This window comes from Pinus tabuliformis, chromosome 9 (genome assembly GCF_031772625.1).
Source record: "Pinus tabuliformis cultivar Carrire ecotype Pingquan chromosome 9, CPIR1, whole genome shotgun sequence".
Taxonomy (NCBI): Eukaryota; Viridiplantae; Streptophyta; class Pinopsida; order Pinales; family Pinaceae; genus Pinus; species Pinus tabuliformis.
This window is the reverse complement of record NC_142307.1, coordinates 679,478,436-679,502,183: the sequence shown is the minus strand read 5'-3', so window position 1 is coordinate 679,502,183 and position 23,748 is coordinate 679,478,436. Positions and strand designations below refer to the sequence as shown.

At 37.9% G+C, this 23,748-nt stretch overlaps 1 protein-coding gene across 1 annotated transcript; it reads right to left on the bottom strand.

Moving 5' to 3' along the window:
• Positions 1-352: 352 nt before the first annotated feature.
• On the bottom strand, positions 353-1,609 carry LOC149150482 (putative disease resistance protein At5g63020). Its single transcript, XM_089442814.1, has one exon. The coding sequence runs from the start codon at positions 1,607-1,609 to the stop codon at positions 353-355; it is 1,257 nt and encodes a 418-aa protein (XP_089298940.1).
• Positions 1,610-23,748: the final 22,139 nt, after the last annotated feature.

Here is a 23,748-nt window from a genome sequence, read left to right as displayed (position 1 = left end):
CCATTTTAAAGATTAAACACTCCCCACTCAATATTATTAAAAATATTTTATAAAACACGACATTTGCACATCATTACTAAATATATTGTATTATTTTATACGAGAAATAATTTATTATTAAAATAATATGGTAAAAGTTTTAAAAAACTGATAGAAGATTATTTTTGTATTAAAGTAAAATTAGAATTAAATGCCAAATTTTAAATATAAAATTATTATAAATTATATAATAGAAAGAACAAATTGATAAAACCACGGGTCTTTCGCATGCAGAGATTACTCGAACAAATTATACATTCATGCAAAGTTCAGATCTTCCATACAGAGATTACATGAATTTTCTGGCATTGTGCTAAGTGAGTTCATCACTGCCCACCATCCCATTCCCAGATGATGGAGTCTCTATAATCTTGTACTTTAAAAGTAATTTAATGTCATGGGGAAGCGGCACCAAGCGGTAACAACACCTAATATCTAGATGCTTCAGATTTGTAAGTTTCCCTATTTCACCCGCCAATGATATCAAAGACGCACAATTATAAATACTCAAGAATTGAAGGTGAACAAGATTGCCTATGTCTTCAGGAATGATCTGAATCTGAGTATTCCCTAAGTCAAGAAACTCAAGGTGTACCAATTGCCACAATGATGCTGGCAATGATTTTAACGGTAATAGAGATAGGTCTAATACCTTCAAATTGGTGAAATTCAGGAAAAAGCCTTGCGGAATTTCTCTCAAATATATATTTTCTCCTAACATTAGAGAAACTACTCTTGGACATCTAAATTCATTCGTCGGAAAAGATGTAAGATTGTTGTTGCAAAGTGATATCCGTTTGCAATCAGCACAGGCCTCCATGTCAGGGAAATGTTGAAACCTGTGACCTGCCCTAAATGCATAATTTTCCTCTTTCTCGCCGATATAAATCCCCATATCGCGGAGAACATCGTGAACATAAATATAGCGCACAATAACTTCATCGATTTCATCAACCTCTTCATTCACCATGGAACGATCGAGAAGCAACTTTACATACCTGCAACCAGTGTCCAGTAAATAGTCGTAGTCTTGATCATTGGTCTTGAACAGACCTTCTGAGATCCACATTCGCACCAAACCTTCTACAGGAATTCGTGCATCTTCCTCAAACATGGCACAGTAAACAAAGCAGTTTTTCAAATCAGCAGAGCGCAAAGCATCATAACTCCATCTCAATCGCTGATACAAATCTTTTTCAATTCTCGGATGACAAATTGGAAAATTTGGGTCCACCTTTTGCATTTGGGTTAAAGCAAATTTCCAATCATTTACAGCTGTGGTTCTCTTCATTGTTGAGGCTATTACATTTATCGCCAATGGCAAACCTTTACATTCGCTGGCGACTTCTCTGGCAATTTGCTCTATGTCCACTGGAACATGGCCGTCTTTGAAGGCTACTCTGCAAAATAGGTCCCACGCCTCCTCTGTTGGTAGAGGACGTATTTCGATGGACATTTCTGCGTCCATTTCTGCAATCAGATCTCTATTTCGAGTAAAGAATACAAGTTTGCTACCCTTGCCATTGCCAAATTCTACCCCTAGTTCTTTCAAATTGTGTCCACTCCACATGTCATCTAAAATCAGAAAAAATCTATTGGTCTTGAGGTAGGCAAACAATTTCATCTTCCACACATCAGTAGAATAGTTTGCTACAGCTAAATGAAGTGCAAAAGCAATATCATTTTGTATCTGTTCAATTGGAAATCAAGCAACTGACCCAAATCATATGATAAAAAATGTGACTAACCTTGATGGTGTTGTAGAAATGTCGTTTTACCTACACCACCCATGCCATATACACCAATTGTATGAAGGTGAACGTGGGAAGTGTTGGAAGATATTAATTCCAACCACCACCAATAAATGTTGTGTCTAGCTTCTTCTAGAATTTGGCGGAGCTGGATAGATTCTTGGAGAAGCCACCGCCCCACCAACTCCAGAAAGTTCTCTGCTATGTATAAAAACCTATTCAGCGATTGAATGAAGACAAGTTCTAAGTGTTCTGAGTTTTGTGTGTTCATTTTTGAGTGTTGTGTGCTCTCTGATTTGGTATCAGAGCTCAGGTGAGCTATGTTTGGCCAGGGTCGTGAGGGCTCTGTGGTGTGAAACGCAGGTAGAGTCTGCCCGTGGTGTGTGTAGATTGGTGCGGCCAAGTGTGAATGCACTGTGTGAATCAAGCAACAGTGTGGAGTGCGTAGTGTGCTATGATTGACTGGTTAGAGGAGTCGTTGAGCTGCTGCCTTGAGCGCTGTCTAGAAGTGTTGATGTCGTGTTTGTGTTGGCTGTTAGAGCGCTGAGGTGAGTGCCAAGAGGAGGCGTTGTTAAAAGGAGCGTGTGAGGCCTTGTGCCGAGTCCAATTGTGTGTGGCGCCGTCTGTGTGTATGAAGATCTGGATTCAATCAGATCGTTGTGGAGGGTCTGCTGCATTGAATGAGCCGATTGTAGAGTTTTTTATGCGACTTCATGACATGTTGAGGGTTGTGTGAGTGGCTGCCCACGTGGAGATCAACTAAGAGGGTGCCTGAATGCCAAGAAAATATTGTGGAGTTGTGCTCCCTGGAGGCGTCGGCGTATGTGTGTAGAGCTGAAGGTCTGGTGGCAGCCTGAGGAAATCGACTGCACTTGGGATAATTTCCTGCTCGTTGGCTATCGAGTGCGCCTGAAGAAGTCGAGCGGAATAGGCGAGGAGTTGTGTAAAGAAGTTTGACTGCTCGCCGAGTGTGCCTGAGAAAGTCAGGTGAAGTCTGTTGGTCGTTGCCTGCCGAGCCTAGATGAGTCTGTGTATTCTCTCTGGCGTGGTGCGAGCAATCTGCATTTTGGTGTTGTCATTCACACATGGGAGGTGTGAGCGGATACCTGGGTTGTGACATGTGAAGGTCTTGAAGTCATGGGACTGTCGTGGAAGAGAGCCAAAGGGCCGGATCTAGAGAATTTGAAGAGCCTCATTGGTGTGGTTGTTGCAGTGTCTTACAAGCACTCGAGGAATACATCTGTTTGATGTTAATCCTAGAGATCTTGTTATTTCTGCCAAGTGGTGTGAAAAGCCTTTGAAAAGTTAGTCCTCTGTTTTTGAGTTTGCTGTGTATTTGGAGATGCTGTGAAGGTGGGGTTCAGGCCGAGGAGTGGAGACACCTGTGAAGGTCTCAGGAAACGATATGTGTGTGAAGAGTGGTGGATTGTGTGCCACCTGCGAGCATTGTGAAGCTGTCCGAACCCTTTGAAGAAATTGTTGGAAAACGCTGATCATTCAGAGTGGCTCAGCGGATGCGTGGTGGACCTCTAGTGTGTTGTCTATATCAAGCATGCAGTAGCTGTGTTCTTGGGTGAAAGAGCAAGAGCATGAAATTGTTGTCAAGTGGAGTCATTGGAAGAGGCATAGAAGAGAAGAGGAGTTGTCAGCTAGCATAGAGTGTGAGAAGTAGAGCCTTGTTGGAGTCTTGTGTTGAATGCGTGAGTGTGTTAGCCTAGGTTTGAGAGCTTGAGAGCCGATTGAGAAGCTTCACAAGGCGCCGTTGTTAGTGAATCACTGTGTGGAGAGCTTGTTGTGCAATAGAGCGTTGCAGGTAGGGCCGATTTGCCAAGTTGAATGGTGCAAGTGGGTCTTGTTCAAGGTGAATCTTTGCTTGGTTCATGTCAATATTTATGTATGCCTAGTTTGTGAAGTGTTACTGAGTGTGGAAGGCAAATTTAATGCACTGTTCAATCCACAGAGAGTGTTGTTAGTGAGCACTATGTGTGGAGAGCCATCTAGAAGGTCACTGGTCTGATTGGAGGGATTGGAGGGAGTACAATGAGTGGGATAATATTGGATGCTAATCTTTTTGATGATGTTTTGGAGAGCCTATTTGGAAGTATTATTGGGCCTGGTAATATATTTTATTCCGGTAATATTTTTGATTCACAAGAACTATTAGATCAACACAATGATTTTATTGATGGCCATAAATATTCAAAGGTAGAGTCCATTCCACAGGAGAGAAAAACTTGTTTGTCCTTGAACCCAATTGCTAGTAATGTGATTGGCTCTGTTTCTAAGATTTCTACAACAGTAGAGGATACTACCATGGATGATGTTCGGAGGCCGCTCATGTTCGAAGATGAGTGCATTTTGGTGGCTCCTCATGGAAAGTGGGGAGAACTTGAATTAGATTACCTTGTTCGGGGTCTTGCATTGCATCCCAATCCGGAAAAGGTTGCTGATGTTAAGTACGTAAGCAAGGAGCAGAGGAATTTTTTTAGGAAAGCCAGAAAGGTGAAGATGAAACTGCACCAGCAAATGAACAAGCATGGACCCTTTAGCAAGAAGGCAAAAATGAAATGTTTTGTTGTAAGCCTAGCTGAGACTTAGACCAGCAAGCATGACAATTAAGAGTATGTTTACAGTGTCTTATGTTATAGTATATTTGTCATATGGTTGGAATTAAGGGGGAGTGTTGGAAGATATTAATTCCAACCACCACCAATAAATGTTGTGTCTAGCTTCTTCTAGAATTCGGCGGAGCTGGATAGCTTCCTGGAGAAGCCACCGCCCCACCGACTCCAGAAAGTTCTCTGCTATGTATAAAAACCTGTTCAGCGATTGAATGAAGACAAGTTCTAAGTGTTCTGAGTTTTGTGTGTTCATTTCTGAGTGTTGTGTGCTCTCTGATTGGAAGCTTCCGTGAGCCAGCCCACAACGGCATCTCTAATTTCCAACCCTACCAATCCGGTGTCTGATTGGTCTTGAAGTAGTATGTCTTCCTGTTGTTGTGTCGCCTGCACAATCTGGTAAGCATTGTTCATCACTAAAACGTTTGCCTGAAGGTCATCAAAGAAATCAGAACAAGTCGTTTTCCACTCTCAGATCTGTACACTGCTGCGGCCAGGGGCGTAGTGAGTGTTGGATCAACTCTTTACCCTTTTCAACAGCGTCTTGCATCCTTAGCAATCGATTATTCAGAGAAATGGGGACCTCTCTCTACTGATCTCGGAATAGAGCATTAATATAATCTAAGAAGCTCTTCATACGCCATAACTGCTCCTGGAGAAGCTGAGAATTTTCATCCAAGTGAATTACGTCGTTTATCTGTTCGATGAGTTGTTGGATGACTAGAATGATAATAATGTTGCTATTGGTGTTGCTTGCAGTGCCGATTACAATATCCATTGCTTGCACCAACACTGATGAGATCATAGGCGGACAACGAAGAAGATTGGCACAGAATACCCAATAAGGGAATCATAGTATGAAAATAAGAATAAGCAGGACGCACCAACAGCGAAATGGATAGCAGAGGAAATGGAACAGAATATCCAATAAGGGAAGCAGAGTATTGCAGAGTATAGAGAATATAATAACAACTAGAACAACCAGAGTATGAATATAATATAAGGGTATGGATACATAGGAGCAAAGTAACAAAGGAAGGAAAGAGGACATTTTTACATGATTCTTCAATAAACCAGTTTCGATTGTTGGGAATTTCCAAGAGTAAAGTCAAAATATCTTTGTTTTGATTATTAGGACAGTTTAGGAGTCTGAGAAATACATTTAGGAGTCAAGACAGTTTAGGAGTCCGAGAAATACGTTTAGTCTTCATCTTATTTTTGAATGGAAATGGAAAATCAGAGTGGTTACATTTTAGTTCAGAATTTTATTATAGTTTTAAATTATATATTGATTTTTCTTTCATAAAAAATAGAAAAATAAATAAATATTAAAACATATTATTATAATTTTAAATGTTAAATAAATCAATTATTAATTTATTATTTTTTGATTTTTTTTAAATAAAATTATTAATTTATTATTATTTTTATTTTATTTTATTATAAAAAATAATATAAAAAAACAGTAAACTAATCATTTATGGAACTAATTTTTATTTATTATAGTATTTACATAATCATAATTATGAATTTGATTCCATTATGCTAATGTATCAACTATATTAATAACTTACTCATTTCCAATCATGGATTAGAAAAAAAGATTATTACATTTTTACGCAACCATTGGCCCAATCCCATATCTCGATGTGAATGCTTTATGTTAACCCAATCCCATACCTCGATCTGATCACGACAGCAATATAAAGAGGACCACAATTTAATATATTCATAACTGTCGTTCTATCTCGCACATCATCTTAGGCATGAATGGTTTGCCCAAACTTTGAATTATTGCGATATGAACGTTGTCCGATAAGCATTATCTTTACATCTCACTTTTGAGGATTAAACGTTTACTTAGTATTTTTATTTCATAGGATTAAAATAAATAAATAAATTTTTATTTCATATATTTAAGGTAGAGTATATGTTAAATATTATTTTTTTATTAAAGAATTTTTAAAGATAATAGTTTAGTGGAAATAATTTTGATATGCAGGTTAGGTTGTACATTTTGCATAGTCATTTGAGATTATGTTGTAGTGGATGCAAAGTGATCAAAGTTTTTTGAGGAGAGTTTTCGGTGAAAATCACATCAAAATTCATTTGTCGACGTGTTTAGAACCAGTTAGTTTGGTTCATCGTGAGGACAAGATGAAGAACCAGATCATGGCTATAAGTTAAATAGAGAGAGCAGATCAATCAACCGCTAGAAAAAAAAGAAGCTATTGTTGACCAAGGACATGAACTGGGCAACATCGATAATTGACTTGACCAAGAGAAAAGGACAAGAGAAATTAATTGTCTAATTAAATAATTAGTTAGTTGTTAGAACTATTAATTTCAATAAACCTAATCACTTTATATACTCTATATTATTTAACCTATATAAAGTAAATGATTAATAATTAGATAACTAAGCTAGTTATATAGATGACTAATAAAATCAGTATATCTAAAAAACCATATAAGTAACTAATGTAGAGTAAAAATGAAATGAAATTATCTAGCTATTTTAATTTTATTAGAAAATTCAATAATGAAATTTAAATATATTTTTTATTCTAATCATGGGATGAATGGGGATTAAAACTAACTAATGTTTTAATAATCACTCAAACAAATATTTGATGTGTTTATAATTATTTTAGTTAAGTTTAGTTATAATATTATTTATTTATATAACAAGTTCAATAAAGTCAAGTAAGGGGGATTAAAACTCATGTTTAATAACCAATCAGATAATTATTTTATATGTTTATAATTATTTTAGTTATGTTAGGTTATAAAATATTATTTATTTGAGTCTAGTAAAAAAATAAAAAATAATATATATATATATATATATATAAACAAAGGGGAAACAACCACCATTAAGAGGAGGAAAAAACCAAAGAAGAAAACACAAAAACAAGAGAGAAACAAGGGGGCGAGCTAGGAGGAAAGGGCGGGATCCAATAGCTACTGATCTTCCATCCGTCATCCCTGTTGAGATTACTCGACCTCCTTTCAATTTCTATGGCCTCTCTAAACTTTCGGTGATGAAAATGCACAATTTTGGCAATTACCCGGGCTTCCTCAATACAAATATGGTGCTTAGTCTTCTTCGCATGTTCTGCCAGGGCTGAAGACCGGGTCCTTCCATGTTTGATGTCAGTTGAGTGCTCATGAATTCTTTGATTAATAGAGTGCCCAGTTTCACCAACATAGGGGGTCCCACATGAACATGGAATCACATAGACACCTTTCATGTCCTTGGGGTCAACAGGGTCTTTTACCGATCTAAGGGAGCTGTGAATGGTGTTAAGGGGTCTAAAGGTTGAGGGAACATTATGCTTCCTAAGGATCCTGGCAATCTTGTCAGTGGTCCCTTGGATGAAAGGGAGATGAACACTTGAGATTCAATCTTTAGGGCCTTTTTTAATCTTGGGACCTCTGCTAAACTTAAGGAAAGCTTTCAAACCTTGGTGTCTACTATAACCATTCTTAATAAAAACATTAAGGAGACAGGCTTTCTCTTTATCAAGGTTCTTTATATCAGATATTCTCAGTGCACGAGTAGCTAGTGTGTTGAGAACACCCAACTTTTGAGCAGGGAAGTGATGAGAGTTGGCATGAAGATACTGCTCAGTATGAGTTTTCTTCTGGAACACTTGGTGGGAGAAAGAACCGTCATCATTCTTCAAAATGAGGACATCAAGGAAAGGAAGGCACCCATCAATTTCTTGCTCCATAGTAAACTTTATGGAGGAGGATTAATTGTTGAGATGCTGGAAAAATAGATCAAGCTCTTCTTGGCCATGAGATTAGAGGACACCAGTGTTTTCCACAAATCTCTTCTAAAGCTTGGGCCGAAGACGGGCTGAGGCTAGGGCCTTAGACTCAAAGTCTTCCATAAAAAGATTAGTGACTCAAAGTTGTTTAATCTTTAATTACATAATTTAAGTTATAAATTTTCATATTTATTAATGAATTAACACAAAGTTTATTTCATGGATTTTTCCTCGTAAAATTATAACAAGAGGGAAGAAAGCATCGCTACTAGGTTCAAATAGTTTTTTTTATCAATATAATATTATTGCCTAACATTCCTATATCATGTGTACAATGATGCAATATTGTTTCCCAACATAGCCTCTAAGACCATATATTCATTCCTATATCATGTGTGTGATGATGTCAATCCTATAAAAATCATTGACAGTTAATGGAAGCATGAGGGATAAGGACGTTGAGGTTTTAATGTCAAGATCTCAGGTATTCACAAGGTGATGGCTAAAGAGGAATTATTTCCATGTAGATATGTGCTACATAATGTTAATACTTCCACTCACACATTAAATTCACAAAGTCATGATATGATTAGGTGATTCAACATTGCTTATATAAAAAAATGGACAAGTTCCTAACCCGCACAACATTTATGAGAGTTTGGTTGTCCAAAACATTGTGAAAGAGTGGCACTGACTACTACCTAAGCCTTTCAAAATAGCCACATGCAAGGTATAGTTGGTTAGAAATCTACAAGGGGAAATATGAAACCTAGTGGTGCTCATGAATCACTTGTACAAAAAACCATATACCCAATGCACATGGTTGAGTTGAATTGTAATCATGTATGAGGTCCTCAAGCTTGGAATTTCTTTAATGGACCAAATATCATATCTGACAACCTTGCTTGGTGTAGTTAAGAAGCCAAAACACCCTAAAACAATATCACACCCAAAATTTATACAACACCCCACCTTATGGATTTTATGTGCACATGCACAAATTTCTTCGCTTTTAGAACCACTTGGAAGAATAAATTTGTACCATTACATGCCTACATGGAAGGCTTACAAAAAAACTAGAAAAAAAGAAAAAAAATTCTAACATATGTGACTTTGTCTTGGCCCCCTTGTACCATTGGATCTATGGTTAGAAGTGCTCAACCACATTCTTCATTAGAGACCATTGAGGTTTTAAGGAAAAATCAAAATTAATATTTGTTGGAATGAAGTTGCAACATAAAGGTATATGGGGTGTTAACTATTCCCCACACTTTACTTAAGAATTTGTTAGTCGATTACTAATACAAGATATAGCCTTTTAGACATGGGGTTATAATGATTTTCAAAATTAAAAAGAAATAATCGTGGCCTAAGATGTGTATAGAAATTGAAGGCTTTGAAATCTTCAACTTATCTGGCATGAGGAGTTAACTTTGGACTATGAAATTTACAATTCTCATGCACATCGAGTCCAGGTCGACAACCAATTTCTAACATATGTGACTTTGTCTTGGCCCCCTTGTACCATTGGATCTATGGTTAGAAGTGCTCAACCACATTCTTCATTAGAGACCATTGAGGTTTTAAGGCAAATTCAAAATTGATATTTGTTGGAATCAAGTTGCAACATAAAGGTATATGGGGTGTTAACTATTCCCCACATTTTACTTAAGAATTTGTTAGTCGATTGCTAATACAAGATATAGCCTTTTAGACATGGGGTTATAATGATTTTCAAAATTAAAAAGAAATAATCGTGGCCTAAGATGTGTATAGAAATTGAAGGCTATGAAATCTTCAACTTATCTGGCATGACGAGTTAACTTTGGACTATGAAATTTACAATTATCATGCACATCCAGTCCAGGTCGACAACCTTCTATATAAGCTACGCCATTAAAAGAATGAACGTAGAGAATTGTATAGAAGAGCTACATATTATGTAGAGGTGGAAATGAGAAGGAACAAACACATATAAGTGTCAGAAACTACTAAAAGATCCAAAATTGAGAAGGTAGTATCTATAATTGATATAACAATAAACTTATTGGAAACTAGTAACATGAATGAAATTGAACTAATTGACATTCATATTCCCAAAAAAAATGGATACTTAATCCCCAAAAAGTATTCAAAGAAAAATAATTTTGTCACAAACCATAACTATCATCAATTATGTGATGAAGAACTCACAAATAAGTGAAGCGTCAATAACAAATAAGCTTAGAGAAACATAATATAAATAACAAAGAATGCACTGGGATTAGCATAATGGTTCATAAAATCGCTAATAAATTTTGACCCAAATAAAAAAATTGAATATTAATTTGACACTTTTAATTTAAGTTTTTGAAGAGAATAAAATAAAAATTAAACCCAAAAAAAAAAATATACCTCATATATAAACAATTCACATCCTCTAACTCATATATAAACAATTCACATCCTCTAACTATAAAGATATCACTCCTAAAAACCAATAGCAACCTTTTACCTAACATAAAACATGATCTATATAATTATGATTTTTTTAATAGCCTCCATTTTGCAAATATTATTAAATGCTAAATTATTAAATTTTAAACTTTATATTGCAGTAGTTATTTAAGTTTAACCTTGTTCGAGAGAAAAATGATGAAGATAACGGAGAGGCGAATTGACATAGACGTGAAAAGTGTTTCTGTTTCTCCTTCCTCTAACAAATGCCACAAAAGTTGCTGCCTCCGAAATCTCTCAGTTGATGCGTACTCTTGCGTTTATCAAAAGTCTGTGTGTCCGTGGTGTCTCCTGCACGCGGATTCCGCGCATTCCACATTTTGTCGAGTTCCTCACAAAGTGGGTCGTCGAGCGTCAAACTCTATTTTTTTACACCCGATTTTATTGGTTGTTATCATTGTATCTGATTAATGGATGCGGAATTTCCGGCGTGAAAACAAAGTTTCATTATGAATATTAAATGCGAAGGAAATTCTAAATTTTATATTTATTCTTTTAATAAATTTATTATAATGTAAAAATTAAAAATAATATATAAAATTTAAATTTAATTATATTATTATTTATATCAGAAAAAAATATATTATATAAATGGGCATAATATAACATGAAAAAGTATAAATGAGTGTATTATATTGAAAAGAAATTACTTTAATAAAATTGTACCAACACATACTTATAACTTGAATCTCGACTCCCAATCACATTTTGCTTGATTACTTTATCACCGATCACCATTAACTCATGACATCAAAGATGCATTTGATTTCATTATATTATTATACCATCTATCTTAATAGATTATTTAATGTGATCTCCAATCATGTTTTATTTGGAAAAAATTTCACTAAACTCTCTCTCCCTCATATTAAGTCCCCTCTTTGTACTTACTTTTTTTATGGACAATATTTAGGTTTGTAAATCTATTTTGTAGTGGTCTCATGGGCAAGTGGACATGAAACAAAACAATATTTAGTATATTTATTATTATAATTTTAATATTCTAGGGTATTGAATTATTTTTAAAAGATCAGATATTTTAATGTGTATTTTTTTTAATTATTTAATTTTATGTAATGTATTAAGGTTTTCATCATATTAATAATAATCTATTTTTAGTGTTATCACTAAGTCATATATTAAATTGGTTTATGAGTCTTTTTGTTTGTGGTACAAGGGACTTACCTCTAAGTGGTAATTTGGTTGCTAAATTTTACTGAGGTATACATACTTTACCACTGTCTGGCTTTGAAGTTGCCATTTGATTCTTCACAATCCCTAATAGATCCTAGTTTAAGATGTATCTATGCTACATAACATCTTGTAGTATTGGATTATAGAGTGATTTGATTCTTCACAATTCCTAATAGATCCTAGTTTAAGATGTGTCTATGCTACATAAAATCTTGCACTATTAGATTATAGAGTACATCACTCTTTACGATGTAGTATACTCATAATAATGTTTTCATTATTGCATTATAAAGATTATATTTTCCTTGTAAATGATTAAACAATAAAGAGTTGTTTTTACCTATTTTTCTTTGTCCTTTTTTACTCCAAGGGAAAAAGTTCAACAATTCTGTTATATAAAAAAAATTACAAAGATAGGTTTTTGTTAGGATTCCAATTTTCCTTTACAAGCCTCTAGAATTAATCTAAAGACTATCCCCTATTAAACATAACAAAATTTTCTCTCAAAAAATAGATCATCTTAATCTTTTGTCTTCATTAATAAACATCATATACAATCCTCCTTAAATTTTTCAAAAATGCATATAGCCTGCTTTATACAAGTAATAAAATACATTTCCTCCTACCAAGAGACAAAAATCCAAGCAATCTAAGACTAAGAAAAATTGTCAAAACCAAAAATCACAAAGTTATTGCAAAAAGTGTGCATGAGAGTTTTCAACGATCTTCTAAATCCCTTTCTCCATTAGAACTCCTTTAGATAATCAGTTGCTTAATTCTTCATATCCTTGTAAGAATGCATAAAAAAATGTTTGAGATGGATGATTTTGAACCCAAAATGTCATCAAATAAAGTTTTATATGTTGAATTTTCCTTTTATATATTGAGTTATAATAAAAAAATATCCAAAGATGTGAATTTCAACAACTCCATTTTCCTTTATATGTTGAATTACAAGCAAAGAATCTACAAAGATTTGAACTTGCTTAATTCTATTTTCTTAAGCAAACATTAAGACCATTTTAGTTCCATTAGTTTGCATAACCTATTAGTTTCACTACCCAACCTAGCCTTAAAAGAGATATAGTGGGTCGAGGAAAGAAATAGTAGTCCCCAAGTCCCTCCTTTGGAGGGTTTCCATGAGAGGCGCCATTAAAGAAATCCTATAGTATTTATTTTTTTGTTATTTCTTTAGAGGTTTGTTTTGTAGGTCTTACTTCCTTAAATGAGGAGAAGGTAAAAAGAATGCTTTGGCTTTGAATAACACATTTCAACAATAGAGTATCCTTATCCTTGAAAAGTTTGGAATATTAGGTTACCAAACTCTCTAAACTATGGTTAAAGGAAAAGATCTATATCTCTCTCTTTATTTCTTTCTTCATACACCAATTTATTAGGAATTATTCAATGGAGTCTCCTTTCCAAGCATTGTTCAAGGTAGTCAATTAGTTAGCCTTTTTCAAAACTTCCATAATAAGAGTAGAAGACATTATAGGATGAGAATTAGTTTCTAAGTCAACTTAACAAAGACAACATTAACCAAGGACTTTCAACTTCATTTCTAGAGGATATATTAGCTTAGGGCCTTATTGTTCAACATGAGACATGCACATTTATTTTATTTGGATGGGCATATGAGCTTTCAAAGGATTCTCAACCACGAAATATATGGGTTATCATTACTACAAGGGCTTCACATCCAATTATTGGTTGATAGGAACTTATCAAAGGTCTTACTCATATTTTAGACTTATGAAGCAAATTCTTACGTTGTATATTCACTGAAAATTAAAAAAATTATATAAAATCCTTAAAAATTTGTATATTTTTACAAAATTATAACCAAACATTTTATAGTTTGCATCTTAGGGACTAATAAAATTCACCAAATTTTATATACTTTCCATCCTTAAAATTAGCTAATAAGCATGCAATTATCCAAAAAGATAAAAAATTAAGCTCAAATATTTAGACGCAAAAAACTTTTATAGAAAGTTTAACTTAAATCAAATTTAAATAATTTTTTATTATTTAAACTTTATAATAAAATTTAATTTCCCTAATTTTAAATTAATATAAATAATTAACTTTACAAAATAAATATATATGTATCATTTTCCATTAATATAATTTTTTTATATAAAAAATGACTTTTGTATAATTTTTTTTTTAACTTTTATAAATATATCATTTAAATATTTAAGATATGTACATGAAAAATAAGCATTCCCAATTACAAAGAGTTCATTTTCCGCCCACTCAATATTATTAAAAATATTTTAAACATGACATTCGCACATCATTACTATATTATTTTATACGAGAAATAATTTATTATTAAAATAATATGGTAAAGATAGAAGATTATTTTGTATTAAAGTAATATTAGAAAAAGATGCTAAATTTTAAATATAAAATTATTATAAATTATATAATAGAAAGAACAAATTGATAAAATCATGACTCATTCCAATGCACAGATTACTTAAACAAAAGATATATGCATGAGAAGTTCAGATCTCCGAGACAGAGATTACATGAATTTTCTGGCATCGTGCTAAGTGAGTTCATCACTGTCCACCATCCGATTCCCGGACGATGGAGTCTCTATAATCTTGCACTTTAAAATACTTTAATGTCACGTGGAAGTGGCACCAAGCGGTAACAGCACCTAATATCTAGATGCTTCAGATTTGTAAGTTTTCCTATTTCACTCGGAAATGATATCAAAGCCACACAATTATAAATACTCAAGAATTGAGGTTGAAAAAGATTGCCTATGTCTTCAGAATGCTCTGAATTTGAGTATTCCCTAAGTCAAGAAACTCAAGGTATATCAATTGCCACAGTGATGTTGGCAATGATTTTAACGGTAATAGAGATAGGTCTAATGATCCAGGTGGATATTGGTGGCCACCTGCCAAGTCCACCTAGACCCCACCATTGTCTTTCTCAGCATTTTCAGTTTCCTTAATTGTAGCACAACTTACTATTTTTAGCAGTTTTTCGAGTCCTGAACTTCCGAAGCCGTTTTGAGGCCCTAAACGACGTTTTTTGGGGAATCCGAGGGCAACATCGGTCCATCCATGGATCGTTGTTGCCCGTTCCAACAATGGTAGTGCTCGGATAGATCTTTCTAACGAGCTATTGTACGCGTCAAACGGAGATCGTATGCCAAAGTTACGACCCCGGGAAGTTGATGTACCAATTTACCCCAAATGGGGCCCACAGTTTGGAGTTTCATCTCCTAGGGTTAGGTTTTGGAATGTTAAGGGTTTTCCATTGTTTCTCAACAATAAATAGGCCTTCGAGCCTCATTGTAACACAGTTCAGAGGCATGTAGCCACCACATCTCTTCTCAGAGATAAGCTACCATCGCCCTAGCTGGTTTATTTTCATTTCTGGTTGTAAGCATATTTCAGTATTTTCCATTAATGAAATGAAGTATTATTTCCGCTGAATCTTTGTGTATATGGTTATCTCTATAATTTGTTGCGTTCCTGTTTAAATCCGGATCAGTGGTATCAGAGCGGTCTGCTTTTTCTCTGTTTTTCTTTGCATGTCCCCAACAAGGTCGGGATATAAGGAGTTAGGGCTTGAACTGGTTGAACCTTTGCAAGACCAGCCTCGCAAATCCCGACAGCCTCCCATGGCGGATGAGAAGAAAGACGAGGGGGCAGGATATCCCATCAAAATCTTGCTCGAAGAAGCCCTCGAGCGACAACGGAACGCGATGATGGACAGCTTTGCCCAGATCCTTCAGCGGCTACCCAGAAGCGACGCATCGACTTCCAGCAGCTACTCTGGAAACGCCACACCCTTTAAGGTACAAGTTAATTTTGAAATCCCCATATTCGAGGGTCAGATAGACGCAGATGCCGTAGATAAATGGTTAAATCTGCTAGAGGGTTATTTTTCTGTTCATGAATTTCCGAGTCGGGAAAAGATTGTTTTTGCTCTTCTCAAAGCAGCCCCCCACGTCAAGGACTGGTGGGAAACCTACTGCGAGCAGAAGGATGAAAGTACTGGCTCACTATTTTCAGCCGCACCCACGTGGAATTCATTCCGGGATGCCATCAAGGAGCAGTACTACCCTGTTGGAAGCTATGAGGACGAATACATAAAGTGGACCACGCTGCGGCAGGGAAGGGACCAAGACGTGCCAGAGTTCACCAATCTTTTCCATACCCTTCGCACAAAGTTGGGTATCAAGGATTCGGAGCAACATTTGATACTCAAATACCGTGGCTGCCTGCACAAGTACATCCAGGAAGAAATACAATTCCTGAACATCTCCTCGCTCGGCGCAGCATACCGATATGCCGTCAAGGTCGAGCAGAAGTTTAAACAAAAGAAGCGAGACTTTGGATCTGCGAACCCAAAGCAGGGGAAAGGTGCCCCTAAACCACAGAACAAAGGACAAAGCCAAGGCGGGACAGCCCAAGACAACCAGCTGAAGCTGCAAGCAAAGAACAGCACCGCAAAGCCGAGAAAGGACACTGGAAAATGGTGTGAGTTCCATAAGAGCTCCACTCACAACACAAGTGAGTGTCGGGCCAAGCAGTCACTGGTGGCTGAGCTAAAGGTTTCAGAATCAGATGCATGTTCCGACTCTGAGTCAGAACCCGATAAGGGGAATGAAAAAGGGAAGCAGATCATTGATGCAGATCCCAACGCCACTGTTACTACCGCCAAGATCCAGAAAAATGAACCCGAAGATCCAGAGGAGGAGGAGCGTCTCTTCCACTCCCAGATGTGGGTAAAGGGCTCCCCGATACAGTTCATTGTTGATAGCGGGAGTCAAAAGAACCTCATTTCGACAGAGGTCGTGAAGCGGTTGGGCTTACCGACCACAGCACATCCACAACCATACACCATTGGGTGGCTTCACCAAGGACGAGACCTTCGCGTGAGCCAGCAGTGTCGCCTTCCATACAACATCAAGCCCTTCACGGATGAGGTATTGTGGGACATTGCTCCCCTTGAAGTTTGTGATGTATTACTAGGACAACCATACTTGTGGAAGCGACATGCTGTGTATGAATCAAGGCCTCGTGCTGTTATTATTACATTGGGAAATAAGTTGTACAGGATACCAGAGGTAGCACCACATGCTGCCATCTCTTTGATTACTGCAAAACAATGCAGTAAGATCATTTCCAAAACCAGGAAATTTGTTTTCCTGATGATACGCCCTCAAGGAAAGAAGAAGACAGTGGTCGCGGCATCCAGACGGGGTCCCTCTGCACGACAACTACAGATGGACAAGGTTGTGGAGGAGTACGAGGACATCTTCACCTCCCCTGCAGGGGTTCCTCTGCACTGTCAAGTCAAGCACTCCATCAATCTGACCCCAGGTGCGCCGCTACCCAATGGACCAATTTATCGGCGGTTCGTTCTGGAGAACAATGAAATCAAGAGGCAGATTCAGGAGCTCCTGCAAAAAGGTCACATCCGTCCGAGTTCATCGCCTTGTGGGAGCCCGATCATGTTGGTACAGAAGAAGGATGGGACGTGGAGACTCTGTATTGACTATCGGGCGCTGAACAAGATCACTGTCCGTAATAGGTACCCGATCCCGCGGATTGATGACATCCTAGACCAACTAAAGGGGGCGAAATATTTTAGCAAGATCGATCTGAAGTCAGGATATCACCAGGTACCAATCGAACCCTCTGATGTGTGGAAGACTGCCTTCAAATCCAAGGAGGGCCTTTTCGAATGGTTGGTTATGCCTTTCGGATTGCCGAATGCTCCTGCAACCTTCATGAGGCTAATGGATGACATCTTGCGGCCATTCACCAACTCCTTTGTAGTAGTATACTTGGATGACATTCTGATCTTCAGCCAGAGTTGGGAAGAGCACCTCCACCACATCCGACAGGTTCTCCAAACACTGCGGCAACACAAGCTATGTGCCAATTTGGAGAAATGCACTTTTGGCATGACCCAGGTTCAGTATCTGGGATACATCATTGATGAACAGGGGGTGCATGTCGATCCAGCCAAGATCCAAGTCATTCGGGATTGGCCCTCTCCAACCACTCTAACAGAGCTCTGCAGCTTTCTAGGTCTTGCCAACTTCTACCGCAGGTTTGTGTTGGGGTTTTCTCATATTTCTTGGCCCTTGAGTCGAGTCACCAAGGGAGGGGCGAAAGCAAAATTCTTTTGGTCTGAATCTCAACAGAAGGCATTCATGGAGTTGAAGGATCGCCTCTGCACGGCACCAGTGCTCGCGTTACCATATTTACAACAACCATTTGAGGTTGAGACAGATGCCTCTGACTATGCTATTGGGGCAGTCCTTACTCAACATGGACATCCAGTGGCATATCACAGTGAAACACTTTCAGACACAGTCCGGAAGTACCCCACTTATGATAAAGAGATGTATTCCATTGTACAGGCCTGCCGACAATGGAAGCATTACATTTTGGGGAAGGAAACGGTCATCCACACAAACCACCGACCCCTGCAGTTCATACAGACCCAAGGGAAATTGCAGAATGATCGCCATCAGAAGTGGTCTACATACCTGCAACAGTTCCACTTGAATATCAAGTATAAGAAGGGCAGCACCAATAATGTTGCAGATTGCCTCAGTCGACCACCGATCATGGCGTTAACCACCGTACTCAACTCTTGTGGGCACGAGACTTCTGATTGGCCACTTCTCTACAAAAGCGACCCAGAATTCGGCCACACATACAAGACACTCTTGGAGGGTCGGCATGTTCCAGATTTTCACCTCCAGGATGCCCTATTATGCCACCTCGGTCACCTTTGTGTTCCTTCAAGCGAGCGTGCCAAGATGATTTGGGAAGCACACTACAGTCGGGCTGCTGGGCATTTCGGGGTTGAGAAAACAGTGGCAGTACTGCAAAATTATTTCTATTGGCCGAATCTTCGACAGGATGTTGGGAAGTACATCAGATCATGTACTGCCTGTGCCATTTCCAAACCGATCATTAAGAAGCACGGCCTCTATACCTCGTTGCCTACCCCTAGTCGACCTTGGGAATCCATCTCCATGGATTACATGTCAGGCCTTCCTTCCACTAAGCATGGAAATGACTGTGCTTTTGTGGTCGTCGACAGGTTCTCGAAGATGGCCATTATGGTGGCCTGCAAGAAGAATATCACAGCAGAAGCCATTGCTAAACTCTTCTTTGAACGAGTGTGGGTGCACTTTGGGATCCCACAGTCTATCATCTCAGATCAGGACAGTCGGTTTCTCAGCACATTTTGGTCTAGTCTCTGGTCAATGCTGGACACCAAACTCACAAAGTCCACAACCTTCCATCCTCAAACTGATGGCCAGACAGAGGTTGTCAATAGGATGATTGTGCACATTCTGCGCATGTACAACTCGAAGCATCCACGCACATGGGACGAGAGCCTCCCCTATGTTCAACACAGCTACAACCGAGCTCTTCACAGCTCCACTGGCCATAGTCCTTTTCAGGTGGGTTTGGGATTCCAGCCGCTATGCCCCATTGATGTGGCCATGCCACTTGCAGCTAATCACATAAATTTAGCTCATGTCCAATCCGAAACAGATAAGGGCACCAGCTTCATTGAGCACATCCAACATATTCGCCAACAGGTCCATGACATTCTTGAGAAATCAAATGCCAAGTACAAGCAGCGACATGATCAACATCGAGTGCCACACAAGTTTCAGGTGGGCGACAAAGTCTGGTTGCATTTGCAAAAGGAACGCCTTACTGGATCCTATCAGAAATTGAGACCACTCCGATATGGTCCTTAGACCATTACTAAGGCTATGGGAGACAATGCATTTGAGCTCAGCATTCCTCCATTCCTTGGCCTGCACCCAGTGTTCAATGTGGACCGCCTTCGGCCATACTTTCCACCATTGCTAGACACATCCGACATTGCAGAACAGCTCAAACCCACAAAATTAAATCCAGATTGCATGGAACAAGCTGCAACTGATCGGATCATGGACACACAGATCAAGAACACTCGCCAACAGAATATCCAACTGTATCGAGTTGTCAAAGCAGGCCAACTCCTTTAGCAAGGCAAGTGGCTCACCAGGGAACAAGTTCAGCAAAAGTTTCCTCATCTCATGGAGGAGCTCAACGCAATGGGGACCATTGCTTCCTAAGGGGGGAGGAATGATCCAGGTGGATATTGGTGGCCACCTGCCAAGTCCACCTGGACCCCCACCATTGTCTTTCTCAGCATTTTCACTTTCCTTAATTGTAGCACAACTTACTATTTTTAGCAGTTGTACGCGTCAAACGGAGATCGTATGCCAAAGTTACGACCCCGGGAAGTTGATGTACCAATTTACCCCAAACGGGACCCACAGTTTGGCGTTTCATCTCCTAGGGTTAGGTTTTGGAATGTTAAGGGTTTTCCATTGTTTCTCAACAATAAATAGGCCTTCGAGCCTCATTGTAACACAGTTCAGAGGCATGTAGCCACCACATCTCTTCTCAGAGATAAGCTACCATCGCCCTAACTGGTTTATTTCCATTTCTGGTTGTAAGCATATTTCAGTATTTCCCATTAATGAAATGAAGTATTATTTCCGCTGCATCTTTATGTATATGGTTATCTCTGTAATTTGTTGCGTTCCTGTTTAAATCCGGATCATCTAATACCTTCAAAGTGGTGAAATTAAGGAAAAAGCCTTGTGGAATTTCTCTCAAATATATATTTTCTCTTAGAGAAACTAATTTTGGACATATAAATTCATTCGTCAGAAAAGATATAATATTTTTGTTGTGAAGTGATATCTGTTTGCAATCAGCACAGGCCTCCATGTTGGGGAAACGTTGATACCTGCGACCTGCCCTAAATGCATAATTTTCCTCTTTCTCGCCGATATAAATCCCCATATCGCGGAGAACATCGTGAACATAAATATAGCGCACATTAAGTTCATTGATTTCATCAACCTCTTCATTCACCAAGGAACGATCGAGAAGCAACTTTACATACCTGAGGCTGCACCCAGTGTCCAGTAAATAGTCGTAGTGCCAATCATTGGTCTTGACCAGACCTTCTGAGATCCACATTCACACCAAACCCTCTACAGGAATTCGTGCATCTTCCTCGAACATGGCATAGTGAAGAACACAGTTTTTCAAATCAGCAGAGCGCAAAGAATCATAACTCCATCTCAATGGCTGATACAAATCTTTTTCAATTCTCGGATGACAAATTGGAAAATTTGGGTCCACCTTTTGCATTTGGGTTAAAGCAAACTTCCACTCATTTACAGCTGTGGTTCTCTTCATTGTTGAGTCTATTACATTTATTGCCAATGGCAAACGTTTACATTCCCTGGAGGCTTCTTTGGAAATTTTCTCTATGTCCACTGGAACATGGCTGTCTTTGAAATCAAGCAACTGTAACCCAAACCATATGATAAAAAATGTGACCAACCTTGATGGTGTTGTATACTTTTTTGAGGAGCGCAATTTTACCTACACCACACATGCTGTATACACCAATTGTATGATCTTGAACGTGGGAACCTCCCGTCAGCCAACCCACAACTATGGGAAATAATAATCCCAACCACCGCATTAATACACTGACAAACACCTTGCTTGCATAGTAAACCACTCCACGCTTGCGATTTTGTTTGCAGGCAGAATGACAGAAGTCAAATAGAAGTTCAAAGCGGACCATTCAGCAACACATCAGGTTAAAGAATTTAATGAAGTTTATTAATTAGATATGGGCAAACATTCATTCCTCGTGTTGCCCACACTCCGCAACACCTGCAAGTTCAGAAAATCATTTACTATGTAATAAATATTTTTTCTGTCATGTAATTAATGTCAAAATTGTATGGTAAGATAAATATGGATGTAAGTCATTTGTAATGTTGGGGCATGTTGGTTAGGGAGCAAGAGTCTGTGAGGTAGTGAGGAAAAAATCATGGAGGAAATTTTGGTGATTGCATGAAAACCAATTTTACGGAGTTTTACAGAAGTTTACTCTGCAACCTAGTGAAGCTTAAATCGCAGTGAGTCTTTTGTGTTTTACTTGGAGCCTCCAATTTATCACGCCAATGTATTTTCCTATGTTTTATATTATAATAAAAGTATGTTATGTTGCGATGTGGTCTCAAGCCTTAATGAGTAGATTTACGAGAACCATTTTTATTTTACTCTGTTTGGTCATGAACTTTGTGTTTTAATTAAAGTCCCTTTGTGGTTGCGATATCCTCCCGGCAACCTAAGATTTATCTTTCTGCAAGTTGACTTTTCTTACTTTGCTGCAACCGATTTGTGAGCTCCTCTGTCCCTAAATTTATTTTTCTAACATGGTATCAGAGCCAGTTAAATATTGTTAGTGTAAAAACAAGCGTTTTTACTAGCAATTGAAAATTGCTTTGAGGGCAGATTGTTTTCTCCTTTAAAGCGAATTTAACGGCAGGTAGAAATTTCTTTTACACTCAGAAATGGCAACATCAAGCACAAGATTGATTAATCCTTAGATACCTTAGTTTAATGGCAAAAATTATGATTATTGGGCTATCACAATGAAGATTATGTTTTCGCCTCAAGACATTTGGGATTTGGTGGAGAATGGTTTTCAAGAACCAGCAGATGCAGCAACATACAATGTCTTGTCTCAAGCAGAAAGAGATTTGTTAAGGGACAACAGGAAGAAGGATTCAAAAGCCCTATTCTATATTTTCCAAGCAGTTCATGAAAGTATTTTCCCAAGGGTTGCAGCAGCAACGAAGTCCAAGCAAGCATGGGACACCCTCCAAACAGCCTACCAAGGCATGGCAAAAGTCAAGACAACAAAACTACAAATGTTGAGAAGAGATTTTGAAACACTTTGTATGAAAGAGTCTGAGAATGTAGACTTGTTTTTTACACATGTAATTGGGTTGGTTACTCAAATCAGGTCTCATGGTGAGACACTTGAAGAAAGAAGAATAGTTGAGAAAGTTTTGAGAAGTTTGCCAGCAAGGTTTGATGCCATTGTTGTGGCCATAGAAGAGACAAAGGATCTCTCACAGTTCTCAATGGATGAGCTTAATGCATCACTAATTTCTCATGAACATAAACTGAATAGAGCAGCAAGCTCCTCATTGGAGCATGCCTTAGAGACACAAGTATCATTTGGTCAAGGTCGAGGCAAATGAAGATCATATGCTAGAGGAAGAGGAAGAAGCCCACAATGAGGTGGAAGAAGCAGCCCTTCAAGCTCAAGTAGAAGGGGCAGCAATCAAAATCCAAGTCAAGGCCCAAGCCAAAATCAAACACAAGGTCAGAGGTATGATAAATCTCAAGTTCAATGTCATTACTGTAAGAAGTATTGTCATTATGCAAATGAATGTAGAAAGAAGCAATATGACATTAGTAACAAACCAAGTGTAAATTTCACAAAAGAAAATCAGAACCATGATAACATGTTTTTAGCTTGTAATGTAGCAAAAAAAAAACAAAGTGATATATGGTATCTAGATTCAGGGTGTAGCAACCACATATCAGGGAACATAGAAATGTTTTCCAATCTAGATGAAAGTGTGAAATCTGAAGTGACATTAGGGACTGATAGCAAAGTCTCTGTCATGGGAAAAGGAAGAGTTAATATCATAACAAAGAAGGGAGAGAAGAAGTACACCTCAGATGTTTACTTTGTTCCTGGTCTGAAGCATAACCTCATAAGCATTGGATAGCTCATGCAAAAGGGCTACAATGTCTTTTTCAAAAATAATGAGTGCAAAATTTTGGATAGGCCTCCAAGCAGACAGCTGATTGCAAAGGTTCATATGACAAACAATATAATGTTTCCCCTAAAGATAAGATCAGATTTGAAAGAAGAAGGTGCACAAGCACAACTATCAATGAACTCACAAGAGGATGGAAG

Bases quoted from the DNA above. Each gene is read 5' to 3' on its own strand.
- LOC149150482 (XM_089442814.1), bottom strand. From the start codon at position 1,609: ATGTGGAGTGGACACAATTTGAAAGAACTAGGGGTAGAATTTGGCAAT.